A 21934-nucleotide genomic window follows, 5' to 3' on the forward strand; every position below is an offset into this window, starting at 1 on the left:
GCTGGACAATTTTATGCCTTGCTCTTGGAAAGATTTTGGCAGGATGGCCACTCCTGGGAAGATTCACTACTGTCCCAAACTTTCTCCATTTGGACAATATGTCTCTAACTGTGGTTTGATGGAGCCCCAGAGCCTTAGAAATGGCTTTGTAACCCTTTCCAGACTGAGAGGCATCAACAACTTTTTCCCAGAGGTCTTCAGGAATTTCTTTTCATCATGGCATGATGTGCCTCTAGAACCTGTGTGCTGACAATTTGCTCTGATGGTAAGGGCCAAAGTTAGTCTGATTTATATTGGGCAGGGCTGGCCCAAATCAGGCCTGAGTAGGGGGGGCAATAACTTTTTCATACCAGAAGATTGCATGTTTGATTACCTTGCACACTAAACATATGACAGAAGCACCAAACTTTGGTGTCATTTTTTTCTCTGACTCCTCTATATACTACTACAAGAGAGAGAGAGCGAGAGAGAGAATTTCCAGATCCTTGTCAGAACAAAAGTGAAAACACTGTGTTTTTATTATTGCTGGGACAAATATATGAATATTTTGACATGTATTCAGATACAAAATTCAGATTTTCGTATTCGTTAAAAATGTGGAATGTATTAAATGAGAAACAAAACAGTGACTTTTTTCCCCTTAATTTTACAATGCATTTCCATGTTAATTTAAACTTAGTGAAATCTGGACTTAAATTTCATGTTGCAGTAATAATACCTCTGTTAAGAAAGGGGAGCAAGACTAAAAGGCTAAAATATGCACTGGAACACAGAAATTGGACTATGGAACAAAGGTGCTTTGGACTGTTGATGGATGGGCAACGACACCTGTCACTTCTGCCAGTTCTGTTGTTAATTCAACGCTAGTCTTCTTTCTATTCCTTAAGGATATTATCTTCAAGTATTGTTCATCCTTGTTAGATAGCTTTTTGGAGTCCTGGGTTTGTCAATTACAGATGATGTTTCTCTGTACTTGTTGATTGTGCTTCATTTACCACACCTTGAAAATCGAGTGATGCAAGCTATTTCACTCAGTGTTTTTCCTTCTGTGTGTGTGTGTGTGTGTGTGTGTGTATGTGTGTGTGTGTGTGTGTATATATATATATGTATATATATATATATATATATATATATATATATATATATATATATATATATATATATATATATATATATATATATACACACATGCTTTATACATGCATGTAAGTAAGCAGAGACAAGTCTGTCAGGTTTTCAAAGGGCTTGACTGTCTATACGAAGTTTGATGCAGTTTAATGATGTAACGCCGTAGTGTTAGAAGGGACGCAAGCGCAAAATCGAACATGGATGATGGCAGCTACCCAAAGACTGCTAATGGAATCGAACATAGCTGATAGAGGCTGCAAAGGGGTTGACATGGTCAGTTTATCATAGTTTACCATGCTTGTAACAATTGATTTGAAGAGTTCATACTGCTCTATGCAGAGGTGACCATGCTTTATTATTCTTATTTTCTTTACAACAGCATCACAATTGTTTAGTACACTTTAGCATATTGCTGTATTTAATCATCAAATCAAAACCAAATTACTGTCAGATATTGTTATTATGACCTTTCAAAGGATTGTATTAAAACCTGAAATGCAGATTTGACTGTTTTTGTTACCAGATCCATATCTCATCTGTTTAAATATAGGTCATTTAGAACCCAATTGCTTTAGGGCAGCATTGCTGTTAATGTTTTGGAGTCGTTAATGTTTTCATAAGGGAGATAAAGCTTTTACATAATTAAGCATGTATCCTGTACTCCAAGCATTGGTGGAAGTGTGCTAGCTAGAACATGACTGACTTGCCAGGGTTATATACTGTATATACTTGCAATGGTTAATCAATGGTTAACCTGCATTGGGTTAGATGGGCTATTACCTACATTATTTTGACCCTCAAGGTGAGGGGAGGTCAAGCTTGTTCATAGCTGAACTCACAAATTATGTTATTTGCTTTCCCTGCAGTTTTCAGTGTGGACTGCAGCACAGTGGAGTGCCCTCCTGTTCAGCAGGTCATCTGCCCAGCTGACAGCTATGAAACCCAGGTCAGACTCACTGCGGATGGCTGCTGCACTCTGCCCACAAGGTAGCTTAATCCATAGAAATCTAGTCACAAGCACGGCTGTTCTCCATTTCAGTTCCAGGTGGCCATAAAAGTTTTTGTTTACCCCAAAATGATCTTGGTTTGTCAGTCCACAATTTATGTTCTAAAAAAATATTTTAAACAAAAAAAAATGGTCTGTTTACAGCCACTAAGAACCACTGAAGTCAGTGAAATGTTTTGCGGTTTAAAACCATTATTGTGGTATTATCATTAGTTTTCTGTATTTTAATTCAAGAAATTGAGGTAAAACATGATTTACACTGGTTGTTCCTGGCAGTGACAGTACAGGAAACCAACATTAAAATTAGAATTACTCTAAACCTTGCATTAAGAGCACCAATTGCATTACACCCAGAACAGATGCTGTCCCAGTGAATGGCTGATTAATTTGTTTGCCCTTGGCTACAAACCCGTCAACACTGGTTACATTTAGATTTATGTTGTAAATAGCCCCAAAATAGTTGTTTAAAGATGCTTTCAGTTAGCGAATCAATTAGACCTTGTAACTGAACACAGGCAGACCAAATTGTGTGCTGACTTGTGGTAGAGTCTATAGATTCTAAAGAAGATCAGTTTAATAAATACCTACTGGCTTTTTTAATCGAATTTGCTACATAGTCTATCTGGTAGTTTACCAAAAAAATGAGAAAAACAAGGATTTGTCTGATAAACTCGGTTAGTTTTAAAAACGTTGGTTGCTAGTTGGAATTGGAATTTAATTTAATGTTATTACCTATAAAGTATGAGAACATTTTTGTTCAATGTAGCTAACAGGTTAGCTACATTATTTTTAGGGTTTAGGCATTGTTAATTTACATTGCCCTTCAAAATATAATGCTTTCAATCTACTGTACTAATCTTTGGAGTACAGTAGTCTCTGAGTGTAGGAACACTTCGCCTAAGGGAACACCCTTGTGGTGAAATAGATTTTTTCCCATTGTAAATGCTGCTGCTAAAGGAACAAGAACTTCACTTAAAAGAACCACTTATTGGCACCGATAGCGATTCGTTCACAACTGATCCAGTAGTTTTGTAATCCGGTAACTCATCATTATCAAGCTTAAATTGAAATAGTTTATTCAGTCTTTTCAAAAAATACTCATGATAGTGTCTTGAGGGACACTGATTGGTTTATTCAATCTTTCCAGAACAGCCGTCTAATCACTGGTGCACCTCATCACTACAAAATGTCATGTAACCAAGCAGTGAAATGCACCGCTGTTTCCCTTGCTACAAAAACTTGGAAATTGTTTGAGCTGTTGAAACCTGAATCAGACATAAGTCGCCAAACAATTTGGTGTTTCCCATTCTGGTGATTTGCTTCACCATTCTGTTAAATAATGTGCATGTCTTGTATATTGCTGTTGCATTTTTTAATGTGTGTAGGGGGAGCTGTGTTAATTTAGTTGACAGTTTATTAATGTTAGTTTGGCTGTTATTTTATTATTATAGTTTATTAACATACACTTGCCTATTGCTTTTCTTTGACTTATTCAGTTCATTTCATATGTTGATATATGTGCGTCATGACAAGTAATACATATTTATTTATTTATTTAATTTGCTGTGTTCTCTTTAGCCGGAGACCACTGAACCACAATTGGACACTTCTGATGATGCAGTTTTTAATAATAGTCTTTCACTGCCTATGCTTTTAAAAGTCAGTTTTACGTTATATACATTATTTTACGTCTACATTTATAAACCATTTCACTGTTGATCCAATATAATCGCAGTATTTTAGCTTTTTTTTTTTCAATTGAACATTATTCATATTGCTTAGTTCAATTTTCCCATTTGAAAGTAGTCCCAGCTGCAAGTGGTTCGATCCATCAAACCCAGCCTACTTCGCTCTGAACAGCTTAGTAATCACTTCCCCAGGTATTGTCCCCCACATGCTCCAGTACAGGGTGTGGGTGTGCACACTGAAGTTGCAAACACTGCTGTGGAGTGCTGCAGGCAACTTATTGACAGTTATTTTCAGCACAAAAAAAAAAAAGAGAATACTGAAATTTAAAAAAAAAAAATAAATAAATAACAAAAAAAAAAACAGCCAAACAGCTAGCATATGAATATGTTCTACTTTATGGTTAAATCATTGAATAACATCACAGAATAACAGGCTATGTTACTTACTTTATCTTTTGATGTATCCTGTGTTGTGTGTATTGCAGGATCAGCAGTTCACTGTTTACATGGTTTTATTTGTAAATGTAACAAATCTATTAGTTTTGGAAATGGCTTTTTTTGCCCCTGATAACATTGTCACTGCCTTACCCCCACCCCACCCCCCCACCCTGCTGTTCCCAGGTGCGAGTGTTTGCCGGGGATGTGTGGTTTCCCCCAGTGTGCCTCAGGAACTATCCCCCGCATCGTCTTCCTTGGCGACAGCTCACCTGGCAAGTGTTGTGATGTGTTTGAATGCGTCAATGGTGAGTGTTGAAGTGTAGTAATAGTTGATAAATTATTTATCTGTTATAGAGTAATATTTTTGCTGGTTATTTATTAGAAGACTTTTGCTTATGTATTTCGCAATTTGCTTTAGGAAGCAATTTGCCTTTTTTCTTTTCTTTATTGGGTGTGTTGTGTAATGCTATCACTTTGGACTGAAGTCCCCATTTAAGTAAGGCACATAGCAAAAGCAGGTTCAATATCTCAGACCTTCCCAGGAAGACACCACCCTGTCGGGCAATGGGGGTTGGGTGAGGCAGCAACTCTTCCAGGCCCGCCTAATCCTTTTGCCTCTTGTTTTCTTTGACTGTAAAGATGAATTGTGTGGTGGTTTTGTAGATGAGCAGACACCACTAAACTAATTTCACTTGTGACCTAATCTAGATTCAAACCAAGACCACCAGAGATTAAAGGCTAGTGCATTCCCATTGTATTTTATAATACACTAGACCCCTTCCTTTTTCTTAAGGGGAGATGAAATCTCCCACAAGCTTCCTCAATAAGCTGTCTATAAATCTGGATGGATCTCGGCTTTACATTTGATTTACATGGTATCCCCCATCAGTACAATATTCCCTAATATAGTACTGTTTTGAAATAGAAGAAATAAGGCTTTTCCTTCTTCAGGCATTAAAACAGTAATTACCAGCCCTAAGGTGAGTTTGCTGAGTACTGAGCCACAAATATTTTACTGGAGCCAACTGTCTGCAAGCTGCTGTAGGTCCCAGCATTGGTACCATAGCCAGAATAAGGTCTGGCAGAGATGGCGCTTCCCTCAGGGACCTTAAGTTTACCGTTCAATACATGTACTTCATTCCCAAAGGCAGTTTGTCTTGCTTGTGAAGCCTTGACATTTCGGTGTGTAAACTTTTCCCAACAAGTCTGAAAAACCACAGTATAGGCGTTTATCAACGATAATCTATGCATTGACTTTTTATTTTTCAAAATAAGATTTTTTTTTTTTTAACAGAAGATCCAATAACCAAAAACAATGTTGTACATAATAGTTAAACAAAAAGCCACAAATTATTCAAATTAGAACACTTCTGATTATAAAAAAAGAAATACAAAGGACTTGATTTTTTAACAACTGAAAAGAATATGCGTTTGTCTGCATCAGAGGAAAGCATTCTGAAATTATGTAACAGTAAAAACTCAAATATATTTGTGCGTTTTTTATTAGAATTTAATCGTAATGTTGATGCATTTCTAGCTTTCATTCATTTAAATGAGGATTTTTTTCCACTTATCTACACACCATACACTTATCTATATACCTCAAGTGCCCCAGTCCCTGCCTATGAGAAACCCCCATAACATGATGCTGCCACCAACATGCTTCACAAAGGGATGGTGTTCTTTGGGTGACGCGCTGTGCTCGGTTTGCGCCAAACCTAACGCTTTGCATTTAGGCCAGAAAGTTCAATTTTAGTTTTGTCAGACCACAAAACTTTGCCACATGGCTACAGAATCTCTTGAGTGGTTTTGCCATGACATTGGCACTGGTGTGACAGGTATTGTCGCAGCCAAAATACCATTTTATCACCAAACAAATCGCATTGCGTCGGCTTTGTGGAGATCTTTACCAGTACAGCGTGGTAAATTATTATTATTATTATTATTATTATTATATTATTATTATTATTATTATTATTATTATTATTGTTGAGAAACAGCATGCTGTCCATATTTGCTAATGTTTTTATTTTGTCTCTAGTAGGAAGTTAGTTTGTGGTACAGTACTCTCAGGCTAAGAAAACATCCCTTGGGAAGCAAGCAGTGTTCTTATAGCCGTGTTCTCTAAGACAGAGTTAGCCACCAGACACTAATATGAATCAATAAATACATAAATACACATGCATTACTTGTCTTGAAGTAAAACAAAACAATAGGAAACATGTATGTTAATAAACTATAATAAGAAAGTAAACAGACAAACTAATGTTAATAAAACTAAAGCAAAACAACATGGTCAAAAGCTTAATCGCTATGTAGTATGAAATTAGCTGACATGTTTTGGTCTATCACAATGGCAGATGCAAAAATAATGGGAGTTACTTAGGGTTAACTTAACAATAATAAACTAACTAAATTAACACAGCACCCCTACACATGTTACAAAATAGCAGCAATATACAAGACATGCACATTATACCGTGTAACAATTTTTTTTTTTTTTTTGGTTCCTGGGTAGTAAGTGTTATTTCCTAATTGCTTATGCCTCAAAAGTATAGAAAATGGCTATTATTCCCCACAAACTTTGCTTTTGTGACCAGGACAGTGATATTTTGAAATTTACCTATTTTCCAGAACATTCAAGATAGATTCAGTGCTGAGTAAACTTGGAGTAACTTCTAGAACTTTCCAGTAACGTAAATAGTAGTATAAATACAGGGGCCTTAAGCCCACCAGTTCAGTTTAGTTCCAGCTGCCTAAGTGGATACATATCTGCATTTTTCTGAGATGGCATCAAGAGGCTGCAATGGTGGCATTCCTGATGAGTCTCCAAGGCGGTTTTACCAAGTTTCCCTGCTATCTTTGCCTTTGGGACAGCAGGGACACCAAGGCGCACTACCACAGGCGGGACTGGCCACAGCAGACCGAGTTCTCTGTGGGGAGGAACAACGTCAAGTGGGAGCCACTGGTGGACCCCCGGAAGGTGCTGATGTCACCACTGCACATCAAATTGGGCCTTATGAAACAATTTGTCAGAGCTCTAGATAAGGAGTCGGCAGCCTTCAAGTACCTTCAAGACTTCTTCCCTAAGCTGTCTGAGGCAAAGGTCAAAGCCGGTGTCTTCGTCGGACCACAGATAAAGAAGATCCTGGAGTGCAATGAATTCCCCAAGAAGATCACTAGTAAGGAGAAAGCGGCTTGGACCAGCTTTGTTGCAGTGGTTCGGGGCTTCCTGGGCAATCACAAGGCCGAAAACTATGTGGATCTGGTTGAGACTCTGGTGAAGAACTACTGCACAATGGGCTGTAGGATGTCCCTCAAAGTCCATATCCTTGATGCTCATCTTGATAAATTCAAGGAGAACATGGGAGCTTACTTTGATGAGCAAGGCGAGCGCTTCCACCAGGATATACTGGACTTTGAACGCGGCTACCAAGGACAGTATAACGAGAACATGATGGGAGACTACATTTGGGGGCTGATTCGTGAAAGTGATTTACAGTATAAACGTAAATCTCGAAAAACTACTCACTTCTAAATCTTTTGTAGTCATTTTTGTATTACTTTAGTATAAATACATGTTAATTTGGATTAATATGTTGTTTTTTTTCTGACTTTATGTGAACGAAAAGACACAAATTCGCCCGTTTTCTTACTGGAAATAGGTAAATTTCAAAATATCACTGTCCTGGTCACAAAAGCCAGGTTTGTGGGGAATAATAGCCATTTTCTATACTTTTGAGGAATAAGCAATTAGGAAATAACACTTACTACCCAGGAAAAAAAATTGTGTTACATAGTGTTAACAGAATGGTGAAGTAACTCACCAGAACGGGAAACACTAAATTGCTTAGCAACTTGTGTCTGATTTCAGGTTTTTTTCAAGAACTTCAACAATTTCTAACTTTGTGTAGCAAGAGAAACACTGTTTACATGCCATTTTGTAGCGATATGGTGCACTCGTGAAAATCCGAATGCAAAACAATTCAATGATATGAAGGCGTTTCTGGAAAGATTTAACACTAGAACCTCCATGCAGGTCATTGTGACCCATTTTGCACTTCAAATGTGAATTACTCTTCCGTTGTAAGTCATATGTGTTTGTCCATTTTTGACTATCTAAATACTTGAATTAAATAGCATGATGACGTTTGATAGACAGAATCGCAAAAATTATACATTTATAAACAATTCTACCTAGAAGTGCCGTGTGGTACAGTGTGACCCAGACATTACAATACATGTATTTTTTGTAAATGCAGCAAACAAGACTCGCCCCCTCCTCCTAGCACACATGTTTTTTTTTTTGTTTTGTTTTTTTATTATTTCAAGCCTTTGTTTGTAGACTGACTGTGAGACAGAAATTGCTATGATTGTGGATTTGTAAAGATGCCAACTCAGTGAAAGCCTAGTTGCTTATTTTTCAATGTACCTGGGAGACAACAGTCCTTTGTTTTATTCCACAAATGCAATTGGGAATATATCAGAAGGAAATATTTAATCTTGAAAGTAGCATTTTGATTGGAATACGGCAAGCTGCACTCAGGTGCATACAGCAAACTGAAATGACAGGTAGGATAACAACTCGTGCCTAATATGAAACATATTTTATATATTCTTTTTTATATTACTTTTATAAAAAAAAAAAAAAACAACAACATTTCGGTTTTACAGGTTTGTATGTATCAGTTTACATGTGTTTACACAATATTGTTTAATGGAACTGTCTCTGTGTTTACAACACATCTCCTGGATGCAGGCACAGTCAGCTGGCAGACATGTACGCTCCTCCATAGAATACAATGCAGCCCTCATACCGGAAGTAGTGTTATATTTTCTTTTTATGTAGTATTAGAAACAATGATTTTGGTTTAATAGCTTTGTGTGTACATGTACCCGTTTACACCTGTACATGGGTATATGTACATACCCGTTTGTAGTCGTGCTGTATATGCGCTCATTTTAAATATAAAGCCTTTTATGTTTAATGTTCCATTTAAATACAGTGTTTCTGAGATGCAAATGTTAGATGTGATGTTCATGAATACAACTTTTCAGTTGTATCCGATAGTATGTCTTTCATTTTCATAACAGAGCAGTTTAAAAATGTATGGGTCAAAGTGACCCGCATGGCGGTTCTAGGTAGCTCGGAAATCCGACAGTTCCAGTGTGAATAAATCAGTCAGTGTCTCGAGATGACAAGTAGCTTTTTTTACAAAGCAGTACTGTATCCATGGTGATCATGTCGCTGAAATGTGTTCTTTTAAGAGAAGTTCCTGTTCCTTCAGTTGGAGCATTTAAAATGGGAAAAATCAGTTTCACCACAGGAGTGTTCCCTTAGGCGAAGTGTTCTCTTAGGAGGGGTTCCTATACCTAGAGACTACTGTACTGCCATTGTGTCATTCTGTTTGGGGAATGATTTTTAAGTTCCTCATTTCAGCTCAACAATTTAATAAGGCGTTTGGTAAAATGTAACCCTTAATGTGGGATTGCAATTAGATCTATAGTACTTTACTAGCAGTAGAAAAAGTATCAAAGGAAATGTTCCTATAGAACTGTTAGATGGGAATATTTTATAACAGTTACTTGTTATTGTCAGGTTTACCTTTGTAGATGACCTTGTCTGTTCTATTCCTTTCCTCTCACAAGACAATGCTCTCTAATAAGGTTTGTTTTGCTTAATTGGCTGATGTGATTTATGTGTGTCTGTCCACCAAAAAGTCATTGATTAATACACTTGCTGAGTTGCTGGGATTGACTAATCGTAGACGTTACTCAAAATGAAGTCCCATGTTTAGGCCTTTTGTTCCATAGTGTATGCGGAATAGCCTCCGAAGGCTAAACAAGTGAACTGCTCCTGTACTTAGTTTGCCACGATTACTGTTTACTATGGTATTTACGATATTATATTACTACGATACTACTTATCATATTAATTTTAAAATACAGCAGAATATGACACAAATCTAACCATTTGATGATTGCAATAATGGAAAATGATTGTTATCAATAGCATCCTGTTTAGAATCTTGTGATATTTCAATTGAAATGGGGTTAAACATCATTTCATTCGCCATTTTATGGTTTATTACTATGCAATCAAAGGAGTTAGAGTAACATTAAAAACAAGGGAAAGGGCGTTAACCTGCAGAGGTAAGCTTTTTAAAAAATGCATCAACCTGAGTGGGAAAGTGACTGTGGTGCCCGAGGCAGCGCTTCCACTGACAGTTTACATAGGATAATGTAACTGGCCGTCGATCCCAAGTTTGGGATTATTTTGCTTTAAAAAAATTTAATAAATGAAAAAGGCGAACCAAGTAGAAGAAATAGGCAAACCAATCATTCACTTGCACATCAGGAAATGTTAAACTGTATGTTAAAAACATAAGATCTGCGCTCCAGGTTATTATTTGTTTTTTTTAGCAGAAGCCTTTTAACCAAGGTGACTTACAGAGGCTAGGGTGTGTGTGAACTTATGCATCATCTGCAGAGTCACTTACAACAATATCTCACCCGAAAGATGGAGCACAAGGAGGTTAAGTGACTTGCTCAAGGTCACACAGTCAGTCAGCCAGTGAGCCGGGATTTGAACCGGGGACCTCCTGGTTATAAGCCATTTTCTTCCTTTTTCTCAAGACATGACTTTTTTTTCATATTAGACTCCTTCCTACATCATTACCTTCTACAGTGTGCATTGTCTGTGACACTCAACAGCAGCCATATTTATCACTAATTAAAACAAACATAGTAAAGAGGACAATAGTAGCCTACATTCAAAATATATGGAAAATTTGAAAAAAAGAGGTTCACACCAATAACAGAATAAAAAAAAAATGTTTTTAAAAGAGCAAGAAAATAAAAATACAGTAAGATTAACACTTACTGACATACATATCACAAAGGCGTATTTGCGTTCAGTGGGAAATACAGGAGAATTTCACCAGATATCTGAAAAAGTAGGCTTGATACCAGGAGGTTCCCGGTTCAAATCTCAGCTCAGCCACTGACTGACTGTGTGCAACCCTGAGCAAGTCACTTAACCTCCTTGTGCTCCGTCTATAGGATGAGACGTAACACCAAGGTCCTATTGTAAGTGACTTCAGCAGCAGTTGTGATGCATAGTTCACCCCCTAGTTTCTGTAAGTCGCTTCAGATAAAAGCGTCTGCTAAATGAGTAAAATAATAATAATAATAATAATAATAAAATGGGGTCTGAACCAAGTTAACAGCGTTGACCGTTACCTGCGAGATCAGGGAGATATGGGAGATCCCGCTGCACATGGATCTCCTCAGTCAGGCACAAGGCACCCTCTGGCACCCAGAACCGGGCAGACTCCAACTTTGCATTTGGGCCCTGAATGGGACCATCTGTTCGCCTTAGGGCTCTCAGATGCGGTCGTTAGTATACTGCACAACGCTAGGGCTTCCTCCACAAGAGCATTATATGCTTATAAATTGAGGTATTTTCAAAAGTGGTGCATGGCCAGAGAATTATTTAACAATTTCTGCAAGATCTGCTAGAGGGGGACAGGTCCCCCTCTACGCTGAAAGTGTACATGGCAGCTATATCTGCATGCCACGTCCCTATAGACTCAGTTTCCCCAGGAGCCCATATTCTGGCGACCCGGTTTCTAAAAGGTGTTTCAGTGACTGCGTCCCCCTAGAAAGGAGACCCTCCCCGAGTGGAGTCTAGACGTGGAATTGGAGGCTCTCACTAAGGCCCTGTTTGAGCCTATACATTCCATATAGCTGAAATATCACTCTGGCCATTTCCTCCGCTAAGAGGGTCAGTGAGCTGCAGACTCTGTCTGCCCAGTTCCTGTATGCGCGTCTGGGATAATGGAAACAGGCTATCATTACGCACGAACCCTGCTTGAGCCAGTCAGTGGAATTAGAGGCCTTCCATCCCCTTCCCTTTGATTCGGAGGATAAGAAAATGAATTCTCTCTGCCCGGTGAGAACATTGAGAGGGTATACAGCTAGGATAAAAGTGCTGCATCAGTCTGACCAGCTTTTCGTTTGCTATGGTGAAGGGACCCTGGGGCAAGCCCTCTCGAAGCAGCGACTGGCCCACTGGATTGTGGACACAGTGTCGACTGCTTATAATGAGGCCGGACTACCCCCACCTGGGAGAGTGTCATGGGCGCTCTTTCGAGGAGCATTGACTGACATTTGTACTGCGGCTAGCTGGGCTACTCCGCATACATTCTCCAGGTTCTACCGAATCAATGTGGTAGATCCCTCTACGCCTTCATTAGGCACAAGGGTCCTTGAGGGTGCATGCATGCACCACCACTAGTTGGCGGTAGTGAGGCATCCCTCGTATGCTGTTCGCTCACGCTCCCTCGTGACTGCTCCGGTATACTTTTCCAAAAGTACTGGTTGTTGGTCTTGTTTGAATTGAAAGGGAATGTTAGGTTACTTACCGTAACCCTGGTTCCCTGAAAGAGAGCGCAGAGCAACTACTTATTCCCTCGGCTGGCAGAACTGAGGACATCAATTCACGGAGGGGAGCTCAGCGAATACCTACCTAAGGCAGACATATCCCAAAAGTATTGGTTGGTGGTTGTCTTCTCTTTCAGGGAACCAGGGTTATGGTAAGTAACCTAATGTTTTTCAATACATAAATATCCAGAAAAATATAATCAAACAAATCAGGTGGTGAGTAATTCAAATTTTTTTTGTAAAATCCCCATCAACTGATTTGAGGTCAATTTCTAAAAGGTTTAAAAAGCCAGTGGCCTAAAGGGTTTCAGATTTAAATATCCCCTTTCTCTTGCTCCACTCTGCTCTTTGTTAATTTTGCAAAGAATTATTTATGTACCCATTACTGCCAACCAGCTGATAGAAATTAGAATGGCTTGAGTTGTACTTTAAACAAAATCTTCTGATCCTGCCTCCCAGGGATTCTGCTTGTCAGAACTTGTAGAGGTGATGAAATGTGCACAAGGCATGCTCATCTAAAATAATGACAATGTTGCATTCTAGTACAACATGAAAAGTGTGTTATTTCCATGAATAGCTTGTCTGACTTAAGAAATCAGTGGGATTGTGTTGCCCTTAATGAAGTTACAAGTGGACTTGTGTTACCTTTACAGTAAAATGTCTGTTTTCACCAGGATTAATGCAGGTGAGGTTGGCTTGAACACAGTTAGGGGCCTAGTCACCTATTGACCTTTATCAATACAATCTATTCCGGCTATGTTAAAAAAGTCTTCATGTCAAAATGGATGCTATCCTTTCATACAAATATTTTTTAATATTAACCTCCACCTGCAATGTGTCTGTGATATAAATTGTGAAGCGAAACCATGTAGCCTAAGTCTGAAAATAAAACTTGAGCAAATTGATTGCTGAGGAGACACCTGATTCAAAGAGCTAGAAGCTCCACCTGGAGACTCCCATTTAGACAAAGAGGCAGGATTTCTTCAAGGCTTCAAACTGTCTTTGTTTGTTTTTTTTAAATTAATGGAACCAATGTTAAAGCTTCTGTCATGCATTTTTATTGTCATTTTAAAATTATTTATTTTATACATTCTTCAATGAATTTATGTTCTCATTTAAAAATCAAATGTGTTCAATATTTATGTTCAAATGTGATTTTGTGTCATTTTGTGAGGAAATTAAAGAAAATGCAGTCACTTAAAAGTGTAGCTATAGAGACAAATAGAAAGAAAATGTTTAAAACTGTAAACTTTGAACCACTCATAACAGGAACAAATCATCAGAAAAGGTTAAGATTAAAAAATACATCTGAAGCTATTTGCCCTATTTTATGGAGGTTTTGAACTGCTCTCATTCACCCGCTATGAGCAAGTGGTGCCTTGGAGATCCTGCACTGTTGCAGCTCGAGTAAACAGCCGCTGACATTTCAGTAACTCAAGACAGCAAGCACTGTTTATTGAGAGCTGAAAAGAGTCAATTTTAACCTCTCCTGAAAGAAGTTTCTTAATATAAAGTTTGTTTTCGTGGCGGCATTTGTAAAACCTATGTGTAGCATAGCAACCTCATGCAGGTGGGTAAATATAGCTATGAAGCTGACACTGATGGGGACAAGGAGGAGAGCCGAGTGTCGTGTGTTGGAATCGCTTGGCATTCTGACAGTGGCAGCAGAAAGGTCAGAGCTGTGTGACCAAACAGGCTGCTCCTCTTCTTGTAATTATATAGGCAAGCCGTGACCATGCTTGCAAACAGCTATGAATGGTCGCTTGGTCCCTGGGGCTGCTGCAGCTCTGCGCTGTGTGAACCGTGACGGTAATGTGTGCCACCTGTGATTACTGAAATTGGTTGATTTATTTAGATTTTTATTAATTGTTGGGGAAAAAAATGACCTAACTGAGCAGTGCAAAGAAAACTGTTAAATACATCAGTGTTCAGGGTCTTGTTATGTCCTTTTTATTAGTTCCCTTAACTTTTTTGTAAAGTTTACAATCATTCAGGGTGTATTCCCAATTTTTTATTTTTGTGTATTGTTTTAGTTTCTTCTGTTATGAGCACAGTGTTGATCCAGAGGGTGGCTTTCTCTGATTTGTCTATACAGGGACAATACAATACACTGATGTGCTTCGTTTTTGTAACCAAAGCAATGTTTTCCTGGGTCACCATGGAAGGCATAACATGGAAGTCTGACTGCCACAAAAGGTCATCTCATTTGCCCAGAAGATCTATTTAAAATGTGTATTTCAGGAGATCTTTAGGCCAAGTAGCTTTTTGACTTTAAACTATAACCACAGGCTACAGTGGGGCAGTTTCCATGTAAAAAGAAAAATAAGTCTGACCTTTTTCTCACTCTATTTTGGTAGTACCTTTTCTGTAGTGTGTGTTTCCATGTAGTTTTCTTTTAACCAGAGAAGTTCTCGTTCCAAATGCAAATAACCTAATTCATATTAAAATGTGGAATGGTATATTTAAATGTTTCTGTCTGAGTTCCAATTTGACCTCGCGCAACAACTGATATCGGTCAGCTTTCTTGAACTGGGTTTCCACAAAGTTTAAGTTTGTGTTGAATTGCTGGAATCCACTGGGACTTTGTTATGTAAGTCTTGCAGCAAGCAGGTGTTTAGCCCTGTATTTTTTAAATAAAATCGAGGAAACAACTTTTTTTCTTTTTCATGTTTTCATACTTTTAAAACAAATCTCGCTCATTGAATTAGGGTTAAGCGATTTTACTTCAACTCATAGATGAAAGTGCTCCGTCTGTAGACGAAATTCTGTCAAAATGGCCTCTACCAGGTCCATTCCTATGATTTGTGTAGAAATATCTAGGGTAGAGGAAAACTGTTTTCACACGTATTTGATGACTTGTGACCTTTTAGTATATTTTTCTCCTGTTGAACTGTAACTTGATTGAGACCATAGGCACGTAACCCATAGAGCACAGGGGAGGCAAACCATACATTTTAATAGTGCTCTTCTCAACTATTGATAGATGAATAACTCAATCACTGGCTGCACATCCCTTTAACAATTTTATTAATATTAGGGATCGAATTCCTTCCTTTAAATGCGCCCACTAGACTGATTGGCTCTGTTCTGGAGTCTGTGATTACATCCAGATGAAATCCTCTACCTGTTCATTAGATCCAGTTCCTACTAGATTCCTTAAAGATGCATTTTTTTTTTTTTTGTAACAATGTTCTTACTATAATAAATACTGTAGATCTCTGTCAACAAGAATAGTTCCAGCTGCTTTCAAAACTGCTTTGGTTAAGCCACTACTCAAAACTTCTGCTGATTTGATGGATTTTACACCCATTTCTAATTGCCTTTCTTAGCTAAAGTTCTTGAAAAGGTAGTAGTCAAACAACACAACATATATCTGGATAACAGCAATGTCCTTGAAAAAATTCAGTCAGGGTTTTGATCTGCTCATATTACAGAGACTGGCCTTGTCAGAGCGGTAAGTGAGTAGTGCTGATTCTAATTTCATATCCATTTTAGTTATTTTAGACCTCAGTGCTGTATTTGATACTGTGGATCATGCTATTTTAATTGATTGTCTCAAAAGCTGGGTTGGCCTGACAGGAATTGTTCTTACCTGGTTTAAGACATATCGAACTAACAGACAGTACTTTGTTTCTTTAGGGAAGACTGTATAAGGATTATCCAATATTACTTGTGGTGTCCCCCAGGGCTCTATTCTTGGCCCAGTATTATTTCTTTGTATATGTATTAGGTTCTCGGCAACAATTAGAGCCTGCAAACTCCCTAAAAAAAATTATTTGGGTAACCTGACCTGAGAAACTTGGGGGTTTGAGTTTTGAGGCACATATGTGAAAAATTATAGAAGTGTCTTTTTATCACCTGTGAAACATTGCTAAAATTTTAAATCAAGATTAAAGACTCACTTTTATAGATTAACTTTTTTAACCTAACTTGGATACAAAGTTGCTGGTACCTGTTTTTTCTGCTAAATTTTGTATTTTATCTGTCATTCTTAGTTATTTCCTAGTTTTTTTTTTTTTTTTTTTTTTTTTTTTTATTATTTACAGTGTTTTTACAATTGTCTTATCTAGATATTTACTGTGTTATTTATTGCCTTCATTAATACATTTGTATATTGATCATTTTGAGGTTTTACTGTTTGTTTGTTTTTTGGTTTATTTTTTTGATGATGCATACTTTCTGTAAAGCTCTTTGAGTTACCATAGTATGAAAAGTGCTATACAAAAACCAAAAACCCAACACAAACATTGGTTTGACCCACCACAGTCTCTTCTGCACTATTTATAACAGCTAACATTACCAGTGGTGTGACTGCAACAGAAGATGTTGGTCAGTTTGGATACTACAAAAAACGATTAATTGAATATAGGCTAGGTAATTGTTAGTTTAGATTTTTTTTTTTTTTTTTTATTCTATATTAATTAAATTATATTCAGGCGTTATCTATGTACTGTTTTAACAAGGACGTTAGTAGGTTTGTGTTGCTGTGGGGCCATGAACGGGTTTAAGTTCAACAACAATTTTAAAATGTTACTGGCGCTAATCTGAAGCTGTGGTATTGCAGAATAACAGAATCCCGTTTTTACTTTAGAAATGTTTTTTTTTTTCATTAAAAACTTGCTCTTTATTGAAATTAATTGTCAGCTTTCATATTGAAGCTTGTTGTATACAACTCATTAAAGCAAACCAAGCAGGAATTTGCTTAAGACATTTTTCAAGTCAAGTAAGCTGATTAGTGTATAAATAATGACAATAGTTTAATCGTAAGGAAATTAAACTGTTTGCTTATACTCTCCCTGCCATTCTGCACACTCTCAGCCTTGGTTAAAGATATAAATAATGTACCCGATCTGAAGCAAGTGTAAAATTTGTATAAAGAGTCAAAGTAAAAAATATTTTAAAACTAGCAAGAAACAACATGTTGCACTAGCAGCAGTTATATTATTGTTTTACATTATTGTTTTGCCCTCTAACTCAGTGGACCATATTTAGAAGTAAGCACAAAGGCAAAGACACAATTTCTCAGAGCAGTATGACCGTGTTAATGGTATAAAACAAGAAACAACTCTTTGACTGGTTCTTCCTGCAACTAAGTTTAAACTGTTGAAATTGTTTTATTCAGCAAAAAAAAAAAAAAGGCTTTGCATTTGCTTCAGAGTGAAGTCTTTTTTTATCTAATAAATCAGTGCTTTTCACATGGCAGGTATTTTGATCTGCCTTACTTGTGGAATAAGTACCTTCTAAAGAACAGTACTTGCTTTTCTTTGTTTAACACCTTCCTTTAATAAAGCTTCTTTATGCTTAGCAGTTAATCCTTGTATATGATTTTTTCGGCTAAGATTTTATAAAATGAATATGTGAATTGGGCATACATGTAAAAGGTTTGATCAGTAACATTTCAAAAACTACGTTTGTTAACTAGCCTCATGTGAGATTTATCAGGTTGATCCATCTGGTAAAATGACAAGTTGTAAGTGAAGTCATTTCTTTTTCTACAAAGTCAAGTTCAAGTTTGAATTTGCTTTTGAAAGTGGTCCAAAATGACTGAGAATGCATCTGAGAACATGTACAACCCCAGAGTTTTGGTGGGTGGGGGGGAGTTTCAGTCAAAATAATCATTGGCCACTTTCACCCATGTTCAGCTCTATAGATAGTTGCTCAAGCCTGGTGTTGTCAGTAGCCAGTAGCAATAATACAACTATGCAAATTTAATAAAAACGTGCCTTTTTTTCCTTGGTAGGTACCCGGGTACCCATGATAGGTGCTATTTAAGGCTAGTGCACAATATATTGCATCTAAGGGACAGAAATATCTAGGCTTAAAGCAATCAGTTATTTGATGACAGGTCACAAAGATCACAAGTAAATGTGAAGGATGAAAAAAATTGCACAGGGCTTTATTTATTGCAAAGGTATTTTTTTTTATTTGTAGTATCTTCGGTGTATATACAGTGTGTCTGTATATATACACACACACACACACACACACACACACACACACACACAATAACCTTGCTTATGAAACAACTCAGCTATAAAGCACTTTTTTATGAGTCTGTGGACAAGATGGCTTGGTTGTGACATCAGACCAGGAAGACAAACAAAAACAACACAGTGGCCAAAATAAATTGGTACAGTAAGGCAAACAAAACAAGTACCGTGCTGGTCGAAATCCAGCATGAGTAGCAATTGTATTTATATGCTCAGTTCTTACTTTTCTTAAGTTCCTCCTCTGAACAACCCCAACCCCTATCAGCAAAAGCTGCTGATTTTTATATCGTATTCGAGGGATTAAATGGCTGTCAATTACCCAGTATATCCCTTAACCACATTCTGCACTGGATTTCTCATACAAGTGGTGGACAGCCATTCTGCCAATAAATTATTAGCTGCTGACCATGCATTCTCACGAGATGATGTTTGGCAGAGATGAAACAGAAACCTTGTCCCTGCCAACCTATGTTAAAATAAACACAAAACAGTACATGATAATAATAGTACAAAATAATACAAAATAAATCAAAAGGACAGGGTGTACCCCATCACAGAGTCGAATGGAAATAATCTGAAACACTGCATAAACGGGGTCACATAAACAAACAAAAAAACACTTAATAAGAGGTGTGTAAACCCCTCTACTGTGTGCTTATTTTGTTCCTATTGGGTCAAAGAAGCTAGCCAGCGATACTTCCAGCACATCTCAGATAATAAAGGATTGCTTGGTACAACCTAGGTACAATAGAAAGCTGCGTGAGGCTAAGTCATAAACAGGACTTCCTGTAGTGCGTGGTATGTGCGTACTACATCACATAAATCATGACGTGGATATAGAGTATCGACTTTCTAATCTGTGTGGAAACCTGGCCATGTCTCCCATTTTTGTCTGGTCTGTGTAAAGCAGGCCATTTTGGTTAACTGCTAACTATTCACTATAAATTGGGTGAGGACTTTAAATGTTAAAGAGAGTAATATCTTATCAAGCTTTACATAACTATTGATACAGTGTGTGTCGGAATGAATGCTATGTCTAGAATGCAGGCAGAGACAGTTACAGTGATTTGTTATCTGTAACTAGTTATGACATGTCAGTCGAAGGCTGCAAGCGGCTTTTTATAAACAAGATACATCAAGAGTCTGTTCTGGTAAAAACATTTAAAATTAAAAGCTGAAATGCTTCTGGAATTTGTTGACTAAACAACTTGAATGCAGTAAAATCCAAGAACTCATGTCACTCCATTTTGTCAAAGGTATCAAACAGCAGAGCAGAGAGATTAATGGCACACCGCACACTGCTTATTAGAATAATGCATGAAAGGTTACCTCTGCTTTACCTACTGTCGATAATATGTTCTTCATTTAAAATTTCTGCCCCAAAATATGAGAAGCAGAAGCTAATGTTCAAGGATATCTAAAAGATGTAATATTATTTGTTTATTTAGTAGAAGCCTTTATTCAAGGTGACTTACACAGACTTACATATATTTCAACAAAAAGAAAAATTACCTTTCCAATATATTTCTGCACATTTAATGTATGAACATGCCTTTTTACAATATTTCCTTAAAGATATTGTGCAGTTTGTTTTTGTTTTTTTTTTCATAGTATGTCATCTATAACTTCAATTGCTCATATATGCTCAGGTACAATGTATGGAAAATTCAAGTCAAATAGACAGATATTTTAGTTAATGGTGCGGTCATTTTCCGGATAAAACCACATTTTTTTTAAAAATAATGGCTTTATATTGTATGTACTTTCAATTTATGGATATTGGATGTAACAGTTTGTCAGCAGTCATACTAAAAAGCACTGTTGCTGTACTTTCTCAGAACCCATTAGAGACACAGACTTCTATTTACAGAGATATATAAATAGTTTAGGCAAAATTCAGCTGTACATGATTGTTAAACATTCTGTCCAACATACTGCCTTGAAACAATGTTTCACCATCGACTGGCTGTTCTATTGAATGTTTTATATTAGGAAACACTCATTTTGCACATAACAATGGTGAGCTATAAAGCGTCTTGTATTGTGCCTTTCTAAATACAGTGCATAGCAAGCAAGCATTGGTGCATACTCATGAATGAACTGGTATGGTTCCTGCTTACAGAATGTACCTGCTCTCTCTTCATCCAATGTATTAACTATGATCCTCAAAATGGTTGTTTCTGAGGTTGGAGTTTTCTTTAGCAAAGTTGGAATGTGCTTCAAAAAACGTTGTAACAACCTTTGTATCTGCTGATCTTTTCTGTCGGAAAAGTAAGGCTTCTTCTAGGATGAGTGCACTGGTGTGTTGCTTCTCTGTTTTTATTTTTAATGACTTACAGAACTAGATTTACTTTTAACTGTAAGTTATTGTTACAGCACTGCCTAAATTATTTATACCACTCCTTTGGCTTTCCCCTTGATGTGAGCTTTGTGATACCCTTGTGATATTGCTTGTATTAGGATTTTTTTCTTTTTTTGCAGGTGTTGTATTTTAATGTCCTCCTATCGCAGAAACTATTTAAGATAATGACTTCATATTTGCAGAGTTATGTAAACCCCATATGCTATGTGTAGATGACCTCAATGTGGCTTTAAGATTCTGCAGTATAGAAACAGTACACTTTGAGTCTTAGGGGTAGGTTTATTAAAGTGTTGCGCCTGTCACAATAGCTGCAAACCAGTTGCAAACAAGTTGGAAGTCTTTGATGAAATGCACTAAACAGGTGCAATGCTATATGAATATGCAATTATGGGTGTCCCTGCATATATTTGAAAATATATTGGTCCAATTAAGTAATTTAGGGTACAGTTGGAACAAAAACCAGGAGGGACAACGGCACTCCAGGTCCAGGATTGGAGGCCCCTGATTTAACTGAGGAGGATATATAAATTCATTTAAGCAATACCATTGCTGTTTAAAGTCCTAATGCTTTCATACTGTAGACCCTGAATACTGAAGGTTTGCTCCTGTCAAATAATCTGTTTTGTGAACACATTAGGGTCTGTTCAGTTATTAAAGGAAGGGTGCTTTGTAAAACCAACAGTGTGTGATTCTCTTAATTGTATTTTTATATTTAAAAGTAAGTAAAACTTTTCAAACAGTTTCAATTTAAGATTTGCCACTGTTTATATCAGGGGTGTCAAACTCCTTGAGGGCCGCAGGGTCTTCTGGTTTTCATTCCAACTTAAGCTATTAATTAACATGATCTAATTATTTCTTCAATTAACATATGATGATT

General features: G+C 37.2%; 1 protein-coding gene across 2 annotated transcripts in view; it reads left to right on the top strand.

Moving 5' to 3' along the window:
• The window catches only part of crim1 (cysteine rich transmembrane BMP regulator 1 (chordin-like)), a 264844-nt gene that overhangs the window by 97686 nt on the left and 145224 nt on the right, over positions 1-21934 (top strand). For both annotated transcript variants that reach the window (XM_041252822.1, XM_041252823.1), the window contains exons 4-5: positions 1995-2115; positions 4444-4565. In XM_041252822.1, the coding sequence (XP_041108756.1) occupies positions 1995-2115; positions 4444-4565 (243 nt within the window). The remainder of the gene's footprint in view (positions 1-1994; positions 2116-4443; positions 4566-21934) is intronic.

Source organism: Polyodon spathula, chromosome 6 (assembly GCF_017654505.1).
Source record: "Polyodon spathula isolate WHYD16114869_AA chromosome 6, ASM1765450v1, whole genome shotgun sequence".
Taxonomy (NCBI): Eukaryota; Metazoa; Chordata; class Actinopteri; order Acipenseriformes; family Polyodontidae; genus Polyodon; species Polyodon spathula.